This window comes from Empidonax traillii, unplaced genomic scaffold, assembly GCF_003031625.1.
Source record: "Empidonax traillii isolate 1590-97213 ecotype Southwest subspecies unplaced genomic scaffold, ASM303162v1 scaffold515:size447783, whole genome shotgun sequence".
Taxonomy (NCBI): Eukaryota; Metazoa; Chordata; class Aves; order Passeriformes; family Tyrannidae; genus Empidonax; species Empidonax traillii.
Window position 1 is genome coordinate 93,284 of NW_020955708.1, and position 11,214 is coordinate 104,497.

An 11,214-nucleotide genomic window follows, 5' to 3' on the forward strand; every position below is an offset into this window, starting at 1 on the left:
ACCGGACACCTACTTCTTTCTGACATTTAATAAGGGAGAATTATAGGAAATTTCTGAGATCTTACATAATCCACTCATTTTTCCAAGTTTTTCCTCATTTTCATAATTTTATATATCACCTTTAAGATATCTTCAAATGCCCTCTTATAAACCTCCTGATATTCCTGATACTGCCTGTATCCAACTATTACCTTTTTCTTTTACCCCAAAGTGTGTTTTCATTTCTGAAAAATATTCAGTCAAAGTAAGCTGTAATATCCTGCTGTTTACCCAACCTATTTTATCTCAAATTTGTCAGACATACTCAGTGAACGTTTAGAATAACCTTCCTATTCTTACTGGGTTTTAAGAGCAGAATAGCTTCCTGATCTAATGCAGGAAACCTAACACCAGTAATGCACTAATAATCCAGAGAGCTAGTTAAAGAAAATAAAGAGAGCCAGAGTAATTTCAGTCAACAGTAAATGAAAAGCACAAATAAAAATAATTTAACTTCTAAAGCTGGAAAAACACATGATCTAGGAATAACTTTCTTAATTCTTGCAGTGCGTAATGATATGTGAATAAGACTACGAATACAATAATGAATTGGACTCTCGAAGTAGCATGCCCTTTGAATTCACACCAGTTATACACAGGCACAAAGTATTTCTCCTTACCTTTCTTCTTTATCAAAAAAATAAAGCATTGTTTTGTTATTTCTTGCAGCTTTGCTGAGGTTTACTTACCGCTTCAGAATTATCGATGAAAGGGTCCGTTTCATCATAACCATAACCTATATCGATTAGATCCTGCAGGCGATCTTTCCGATGTTTGTGGGGCTTTCCACCCTGAAAACAAAGAAGGCACTATATCACTCAAGAAAAGCGGAAGGCATTGGAGGAACTGTCATTCAAGGACTTAGCAGTTTTGCTTTCTTGGATGCTTCCTTGAAGATGGTCTAGATGACTAATGAAAACTTTCACACAGGAATGAGTTCTGGCAAACACGCCTCACCACAATCATCCCTGAAAGGTATTCACTGGCTACCTGGTTTCTGCATGACTGAGATCTTCCTGACATTTCCCATTCGAAGTTTCACTGGCTCATGGTTTTAAAGCATAGTGTTAGTACTGTTAGTGATAGAAGAGCTGGGATAATTTAAAAAATGTGTTAAGTTTTTCACTGTGTTAGCGTCATTATAAGGGAAAACACTGACAGCCTAGCATTCAGTAAAGTGTTTCCCTACACAGGCATGATTGCTTCTCTAAAGTCAAGTCAAGCCTAAATCAAAAGAAAAAAAATACTGGTCTAGCACTTGTAGATCTGGTGTCTAAGAGTTTAAAAAGTTAAAGCATTCATATGACATAACTGCAGAAAAATGTATTAAGATAAAATCCTTTGAAATGCAAGATCAGTCACCTCAGTTGACAGGACTGCAGATAAAACATTGAGTTTTAAAACATGAAAGTTACTTGAGTCTTAAAGCCAGAAGCTGTGTCACAGACTATGGGCTCACTTACCTCTGGGAAGCAGTAAAATTAGTTTTAACCTGTAAGTATTTTTTTCATATGGAAATTCCATTGTTAAATCAAGTCAAGTAAAAACTCACACCCAGTTAAAACATTCAAGAAATCTGAACTTAAAGTTTTCTAGCACACATATGTTGTCAAAACGGTCAACATACAAGTCTCACGAGATGAAATTCTCCAAAAGGCACCACACTCACTAAAACATTAACTTCTCCCATGAGTTCAAGAAGACTTGCTCCTGAAAATTGTCTGCCTGCACTCTACAGTTCTGGGCATGCTTAAAGTTAGTGTAAGTCTTTCCTGTTGTGACATCCAAATATCATAGCCCACTTGTTAGTAAAAGTATGTAGACACTGTTCAGAGGAGGTTTCACCTTTGGTGTTTTATGAAAAGTATAAGCATCTGAACACCTCGTTTTAACAACATTTGGCAAAAATTTAAGTTTGTAACAAAGCAAAGTAGCAAACAGGAATGTCTCAAGCATACTTAAATAAATATATGCCCTACTCCTAGGAGAAAAAACTCAAAAGTGCATTCTGTTTTTAATTCAGGTTTCCAAGCTATATTCCAAGCTAAGTGTTGTATCAGTTTTATTATCTGCTGCAGTCACTCATCTCGTAAAACATCTGAATGACTGCACATTCTCAAAACATAATATTTAAAAAAAGATGAGCCTGAATTAGAGAAGAAAAAAAAAGACAAAATGCTAGAAAAATAAAGGCAAAATTCTGATTAAACTCCAGTCCATCCAGTGCAAGAGCTTATGTAATTCATGATTCTGACTTAAGTGCCAGTAGGTTGTATAAGAACGCTTCATAAACTATACTTCACCTCTTCACCTGTACTGATCTCACTAATGTGTAGTGCAATCCACCTCTGAACTACACATCTTGCTAGGCCCAAGTAACTATCAACATCCTTGTTTGTGAGTCTAAAATCCTTTTGCAGTAATGGTTATCCTGTGATTCTATGATTACTATACAGCAGTTCAAGGAAGTTTTACTACTGAAGCTTTCCTCTAACCTTTCAGTCCCAGAACATAAGCAGTCATGGTACCAGAGAAGATTAAGACGTCTACTTCCCAAAGATGCAAATGCGACTCATGCAAGTATTCAAAAAAGCCAAGTAAGACTTCAACAAATTAACTGTGACATGTAACCTTGGGTTTAAACAACCTTTGCCCAACAGGACTAGAAGGTGGGTGGCAAATACAATGCCAATATTTGAAGACTCTTTTAAGGGCCACAGTAGAATCTATAAACCAGTAAACCTGGTCTCTACATTGGGTAAGTTAATAAAGATTATAAACAGAACCAGCAGGCACAAGAATATACATTACAGAGCAGGAAAGAATTTTGGTAGAAAGCAGTAGTACTTCAAGTGCTGTAAAAAAAGTCCAAAGATCTTTGAAGACAAGAAATAGTAATGAAATAAGGAGGGTCCACTCAAACTGATGCCTGATCTAAGACTAGGAAAGAAAAGGCAGAAATAAGTATTTCATTTTGGCAAAGAAAGCAATCAGTGAAATCACTAAGGAACGTGTATTCCTATTCATCTTAAGAAGCAACAGAGAGGGTTAACAGTTTGGGGAGAGTAGGGGTGTAAGATGACAAATTACTGAGAATAGTAAAGAAAAAAGACAAGAATCACTGAAAGATCTCACAGTTGCTCTGAATTTAGTATGGGAAGTAGTCAGCTGAATTCAGTATCAATAAAAACAAGGTAATCCACACAAAGGCAGTAAAACCCAAGCAAGAAAAAATACAGTACACTCCAAATTTGTTACGTTACCCAGGAAGCACTGGAGCTGTTACGCAGTTTCATGACATTTGATCTACAGTCACAAGTGGTCAAAAAAGTAAGAATTGGGACTTAAGAAAAAAAAAAAAAAGGAACGGAAGAAAAAACCCAGAAGTCGTCATTGTATCACTGATAAATCAGGGCACCCTACCATTAATATCCTTTCATTTAAAAGAAGAAATTAGAACAAAAAAGGGAACAGCAATCCAACAAGGATGTTAAAAGGCAAAAATCACTGCTTCCATACAGTAACAGAATGTTAAGACACTACAGCTGGAGAACAAAATGGCTGAATTCAGATGACAGAAACAAAAATCACATGCAGTGCACGGGAGAACTGGGTATATTTCACTGTTTCTTACAATACAGAAACTATGGAGAACCATGTGAACTCATCAGGTTTTAACACAAAGTATGTTTTTATAGGACCACCATCATGGTACTCAGTGCCACAGAACACAGAAATCCAGTAACAATCCAGCAAATCAATGGCAGAAAGCTACAGAAAGGTTAAACATGCAGCCTTTGGCTTTGGGAGAAATTAAGACACAGATTGCCAGACAGGCACAGTGAGCTAATATCAATGCACACTTGCTCGGTTGTACTTTCAAGAACGAGATTTCATCAGTGTCAGAGGACTATGCTACCATCCATTAGACGGATCTTTGTTTTGATCCAAGAAAAATTCTTACACTGGGTACAATACTGCCTGAAGTTCAGTATCGTGTTCACAACAGTGTTGGATTTTGTCTAGAGAATAACAGCAAACAAAACAGTGAAAACAGGAACCCTTTGGAGCAGACTTTTATGCTGGTATTTAAAACGTGCTGCAATTCCAAAGAAGTGTTGAATAATCAAGTAAACAAATGGTATGTTATGATTCTTGTTTTACAAAAATTTATTCATAGGTTTTTTCTTAGGATCTGGAAAATATATCAAATAATATACTGATTCGATTATAAGTACGGGAATTTATCTGAAAAGTAGTAAGAAGTCTTCAAAGTAGACTGTTCTTCACATACTAAATTTTCCAGAAGTACTGTTGCACATGCTATGATTAAAAACAAAGTCTGACTCCATTTTAAAAGGATATAGGTAAGTAATACCTAAGTAATTTAAGGAGGATATAGTGCTTCCTGCAAATCAGAAATAGAGGGCTGGGTTGTTTTTTTTTCCATTTTCATACAACCAGTGATTGCTTTCAGACTGTTAAGGAGTGTCATGGCTTAACTCCAACTGGCAACAGTACCACCCAGTCTCTCATTCACTTGAGGAGAAAGGATATCTACTACATGGGATCCCTGCTCTAGTTTAAGCCACGGAGTGAACATCTCACAAGAGTCAGAAGATGGCTGGATGTTGTCAGAAGGAGCAGCTGTACTGGGTCAGTGTACAGAGCTGCAATTCCTCTGAGTATGGATGGCAGGTAAAGACTGATGATTCTCATATTGGAAGAAAGAAAGGACAGATAATATCTAACACAAGAAATCTTAATCCCTCACCACCCTCCATGCTTAGTGGCTCTAACCTAGTAAGTTGTTCTTTATATAGAAGACATTATACCTTTTGTGGGGTTGAGGGGCATAAGGTAAGGCAGAGAATGAAAGGGAAAAAAACAGAAGTGCAAGCAGTAATCAAGATACAAGTGCACCATGAATTTAAACTGTTGAAAATTGTACATTTTTGTTACTACTGCTTTCTAATGGTTAAAAGCTTCTATTTGCTCCTTTTTATGACTACTGAGCATTAAACTCATTTTATTCAGTCTAATGACTTTTTGTCCACAAATGTACATGTTTAGCTTTGATGTATGCATAAATGTATATGTAAAAATAGATTACTTCCACTACCACTCCCTCCTAACATATACTGCTTTACATGCTTACATAGACTTTCATCTACTGTAGTTAAGCAACTTGTTTCAGGACATTGTAAGTCCTTACCTTGTATTATGGAAATGAGTTTTCTAAAAAAGTACAGTTAAAACAGTTTTCTCTCACATTCAAAAATTATTTATCATTCAAATTAAAAGCAAACAGTATTCTGAAACTGCCTTCTCAATTCACTTCCTATAATGGATTCTGTCAATCCCTCCAAAAGACGAAAAATTTTTTTTTCAGTTAAAGAGTTTATTTTGTTATGTATTACAGCTAACATGCCTCAAAATAGTAATTACTGCTACAGAATGTATAGATTGCCCACTCAAAAATCTGCCTGTGCTAGAAAAATAAAAAATAACAAAGTAATCAAAAAAGATAGATCTTAATATGTGTATTAATAGCAAAACATACAAATGACTGCTCGTTTCCCTTCTTTATTATTGAGGTGCTCTATTAGTAATCCAGAATATCAACATGCCTCAGCATGATGATGAGCTTTGATTGCCAGCTCAGAATTAATCATCCAACCCTACCCATATGAATTCTTAAAGACCTGTTTGGGTGTGGTTTTTGTCAACATTTTCTGATTTCTACCTTCATTTACTAATGTAAGCCTCTTTATGTTACTAGCTAGCTTTGTTCAAGTCATTCACACCACTTTCAGGACTCAGCAGAGTATCTTTAGGCAGCTAGCAGCTACAAGAAATTCATCGACTAATGTCTTACTATTCAACAAATAACTTCCAACAGAAGCATTCCAAACTAGTCAGAAATTCATCAAGATTCACCAGTATTTAGCCCAAACAGAAGAGTTGTTCAATAGCGCATAACAGCATTACATAATTCTTTCCTCCAGCACAGTATTTAGCATGAATATCGACCTGTATCTATCAGTTGTATTTATATAGGAAGCTTTTCCAAGAATAGCTTCACAAGCTATAACATCTATAGACAAATCTATTTAGCAGACTTGTCTGATAAGCTTGTGGCAGCTTCAAGGTGCTTAAATGAAATACAGTGAGACAGTCATCTCTGAAATGTACAGAAGTCATTTGACACTACATCAGCAACCTTAATCAGGAAAAAACCAACCCCGTGATGTTAAGACCTCTACAGCATCAGAAGTTATCACTATTAAATATTTGTCTATTTTAACAAAGCACAGTAACTCACGTATTTTGCCTCAAACTTCTTGGCAAGCATTTCTACTTCATGTCGCTCACGTTGTTCATCATTAAACGGATCTTCCAAGTGAACTGATTTCTTCTGAAAAAGCAGAAGTTACATATTCATTCCACAAGAAATACAGAGTGCATCTGATAAAAACCTATTATGTCAATAAACAATGCTCTGATGACTAAGTAGCTAGAATACATACTGTGTCCAAATACTTACTTTGGTCCATAAAAATTAATTTGACTCATTCAATTATCATTCAGTTACTTTGCTTCCGATAAAAACACCAATAGAAAAGAGAAATATTGAGATTTGTATTTTCCCAAGCATTCCATTACAACCTCAACTGCAAGTGTAAGCGTTAGAGCAAATTATAGCCATTTGAGATTCAAAGAAAAAGAACTCTAAATACAACTCCTTTTCACTTCTGCTTCCACTGGTGCATCTTAGGTGTTGTGGCCCTTCTAGATACAACAGACTGGATGCACCTGGTAGACTGACCAGTAGGGAAGCAGCCAGAAGACCAAAAAAAAAACCAACTCATTAAGATATAACCATAACTAGAATAACTTTTTTATCTAAAGAAAAAAAACAGTGCAATAGTTAATTTCAGTGATCATAGCATGAATTACAGAAGACTGACACTATGTTAGCCACAAGGACAACAGAGATTTAATATCCCAGCTACACAAATAAGCAGGAAGTACCCCCCCTTCTTTTTTAATAGAAAGAGGTTTTCACTGACACAAAGTCAATGAACATAGTGATTTTTATTGAATAAGTTACAGCAGAAAACCAGGGCTGTCTCCTTCAAATTAGAGCTCACATAAAATACAGTAATTGCTGTAAGGGGGCAAGGTACTTAGATGCTAAAATATACTAGAATGGAGTTCCATTTTACAGAACATTATGGATGGCAACTAACTTTACTGCACATGGACCACTCATCAATGAGTAAATGAAGATTTATAATAGACTAAGTTCAGAAAAGCAACTTCACAGTGTGAAAAGCCAGTATATCAACTATATAGTGACCAAAGTAGCTCAATAGTATCAAAACCAATATAATAAGGAAGGTAAGCATAAATGCAAACACCACATAATTGTCATATATTTTCTTGAAGAAGAAATTAATAGAGGCTATGGTTAGTCCTGAAACATGGGTTAAAGTCACATATTTCCTGCAGGCATAATTAAATATCAAATACTGCTCAATTCATGAAACACTGTTTACTCTACTTTTAGCTGGGAAGACCTATTCCACATCATCTGCTAGACATATGTGGCTTTTTTTAATTGTGAAATGAGACAAGGTTAAGGCCAAATATCAAGTAAAATTTAGTACTTAAGTGTTAACCTACCTCCCTCCACCAAATTCTCAAAGCTGTAGCTGACTATCAGTTTGATTAGTTAAGCACTACTGCAAACTCAACTTCAAGCAAATTTTAGTCTTGCCTGTTTCTGAGCAATGGACAACTCTCAGACTAAGGCATTACTACTTCAGCACCTTTACAGTCTGCTTGAGAGAAGCCAACTTGGGCTCCTGGCTCATCCACTTTGACTTAGGTTTTATGCACCAAACCTCAGTTACACCAACAGAATCGAGAGCACGCTTTGACTTCCACCAGCATTTAAAAGGCAAATGAACTCGTCAACCACACTAACTTATTACTTGCATTCAAAAACTTTACATAAATAATTCCTACCAAAAGATGAACTCTACAAACAACCCTATCAAAGGATGTTCTCTTTATCAGGGCAAAAAAAGAAGGACAAGGACAGCGCAAGTTTGTAAAACAAACATTCCCACTCTAGCTTCTGATTCAGGATAAGAACTCAAATTTGGAGTAAGAAAAAAAAAATAGAAGTTGCACTGTCAATTGAGTTTGGAGATTTTCTATCATTCCATTAAGAGACCTATTAAAACAATGCTGGAAATTATTCCTGAGCACCCATCCCTGCCTTCCCGGAAAAGCCTAACTCTAGAGAACCTTTCTTGTTTGCTTCAGTTCCAAGCAATACTACAAGACAGAAAGACAAGCTCCTGAGCTTGGAATGTTAAACTTTAAGGGGAAATGTTATAAGAAATTTGAGCAACTTCTTATAAGAGAGAAGTCAACAATAGCTTTCAGAAAACCAAATCAATCTTCACGTTACAAGAAGTTGCATGGTAAAAATAAAGTTTATATGACCTCTACATTTTAAACTGAAACACTACTAAAACAACAAAATTTTAAAATCTAAAACTCCACTTAAGCCCACAACATTAACTGCCAACTTTTGGAAAAAGCAAATTTCAAGATTTTAAGTCTTCCCTCCCACATTAGAGTAGCTCTACCAGCTTCTTCATATAGCAAGCAAGAAGTTAAACTGACAGGCCAAGTATGCATCAGTTTTTAAACATCAATGACTTAAAAAGACTGTAATTTATGACACTGTTTTATATAAACAGCTGCTTGTTCCACACAGTCCAGCAACCAACAGGCCATTATGATCCATTCATTTCAATATAGACTCTACAGAGCTGAGAAACATACACAGTTTCTTACAAAGCATTTCTATCACCAGCTCTACCTTAAAAGCAGTCTCTGATCCCAATTGTAACAAAATCTCCCAAATCAATGCTCTCCCCCTAGCCCCAGAAGACACAGAATTTGCATCAGAACTACATCAGAAAAAGCCATTTTCCCCTGATTCTGATTAAGATACTGGCAACCTACAGAAAAAAAGGCAGTTATGGAACTGGGAACTGCCAAAGGGAAAAGTCAGTCTCCACGTACTGAACCACTTCTATCACCAACACAATTTTCACCTTCATACAAAAACTGCTCAGAAAGATTGCACTTCACAGAGCAGCACGATTATGTTACGCTAATTCAGAGGAGTCATAACTGGCACTGTTTGCCCACAACAGCTGTAGGACAGGATGAACAGAAGAAACCTTTTAACTTGCATCACAAGATCACAAGAGGGATTAAAATCAGTCACCGATTTTTCTGTCTTGTACATTTGAACACAATCCAGTGTGTACATCCCTCCCAGAAAAAAACTGAGCAGGATGCCAAGTATAGTTACGGTATCATCACCACCCATACTCTGATTCATAAAACATAAGTTTTAACCACTCTCGAGTTTGTGCTGGATGTAAAAATGCCATGGCAGTATCAATACTGGTATCTAAGACTTACTTTTATTACCAGATCTACCACAGAACTTCTCAGTAGTAGTTACTTACTTGCCCCTTACTTTTTCCACTATGAAGCAAACTTTCTCTAAAATTCTGTACTGGAATTAAAAGGAGCCACAACTATTTAAATCAAGTGTAACTTCACTGGTATCCTCAACTAAGAACGAATGGCTCAAATGTAACCAGCTTAAGAGGACATGCGTCTCTCCTTCCTTCTTGGAACACTGGGTCCTGTTGATTGGCTAACGCTGCTTGCTTCTTAAATCTGCCTACACAAGTTTTGCTCCTTAATAAACAAAGTAGCTCAAGCACCAAACATTTTCTTTGGGCAGAAAAGAGAAAAGGAGAGTACTTTCTTTTCTTGAATTAAGTTCTTAACAGTTATAGGTGAGGTTAGTGTTTCAACATTAACTCTCATTTATGCCCATCCCCTCCAAGACTGCAGAAACTCCTCTCCAAGTCTGCCAATGCTCACTTCACAGTTTCTCAAGGATCGTAGCAGAGCTGGGCTAATAACTCTTCATTTACCTGCACACAACCTGGAGACAACCCTGATCACAGATCGGCATAGTTACAGTGTCCTTCTTGCCGGAAAAAAGCTTCCGGGAAGGGAGGATGCAACAGCACTACTGCTCACCGAGCAGGGAAGGGGAGCGGCGGGGAGGGGAGCCAGGGTAAGCAGAGCACAAGACAGAGGCGGTCCCCCGCCTAAGCCCGCAGCAAAGGCCAGGAGACCTCGGCCAGCTCAGGGACGACAAGTGCGAAGCCTCCCCTTCCCCCACGGGCACAGGCGCAGCCTCAGCACCAGGAGGAGCCCGCAGCGGCGGCGAGGCCGCCGGACTTCCCTCCAGGACGCCGCCCCTCCCGCCAGGCCGGGACCACCTCCGAGCAGCACGGGGTGACCGATAACACGGTCGAGGCCGGGGCCGCCCGCAGCTGGGAGGTGGAGGAGGATGATGCGCGGCGGGGCCCATGCCAGCAGCAGGGGAGGGGAAAAAGGGGAAGGGGAGGTCCCGTACCTTAGAGTCCCCGCACAGCAGCAGCTCCGGGTAGCTGAACTCCACGCAGCCCTCCTCAGTGGGGTCCTTCAGCACCACCTCCAGGCGGACCGTCTGGCGGAGCGGGAGCGCCTCCCGCGGCGGCGGCGGCTCCTGCCGCCCGCTCTGGCGCGGCAGTGGCGGCGGCAGCGGCGGCGGCTCGGGCCGGGGGGGCTCCCGCTGCGGCGGCTGCTCGGGCCGGCCGGGGTCGCGGGGCGGCTCCGGGCGGGCGGCGCTGTCGCGGGGTGGCTCGTTCGGTGGCGGCTCCGGCGGCGGAGCCTCGCGGCCCGCCGGCGGCGGCTCCGGGTCGCGGCCCGCCGGCTCCCGCTCCAGCGCCGGGCTCTCGCCCTCGCGGCGCCGCACGGGTGACAGGCTGATGAACGGCACCCGGCGCGGCTCCGCCATCCTCCTCCTCCGCCGCCGCCACCCCCCCCTCCCCCCCGCCCGCCGTCCGCCGGCCCCCGCCTCTCGCGTTCGGTGACACCGCTCTCTGCGCTCCCTCCCACCGGCCCCAGCTCCTCCCTCTCCCCTCCTCCCCGCTCCGCCGCCCGGTCGGAGCTGCCCCCTACGTTCTCCTCGCCGCCCCCGCCATCTTGGTGCCCCCCCACATAAATAGAAGCAGC

General features: G+C 40.2%; 1 protein-coding gene across 1 annotated transcript in view; it reads right to left on the reverse strand.

Annotated features, from left to right (window-relative positions):
- Positions 1–11,183, reverse strand: part of UBN2 (ubinuclein 2) — a 51,583-nt gene extending 40,400 nt beyond the window's left edge. Inside the window, exons 1-3 of the mRNA XM_027896740.1 lie at positions 10,574–11,183; positions 6,365–6,457; positions 729–830 (exon numbers count right to left, since the gene is read on the reverse strand). Coding sequence (XP_027752541.1) covers positions 729–830; positions 6,365–6,457; positions 10,574–10,996 — 618 coding nt within the window. The 5' untranslated portion in view covers positions 10,997–11,183. The remainder of the gene's footprint in view (positions 1–728; positions 831–6,364; positions 6,458–10,573) is intronic.
- Positions 11,184–11,214: the final 31 nt, after the last annotated feature.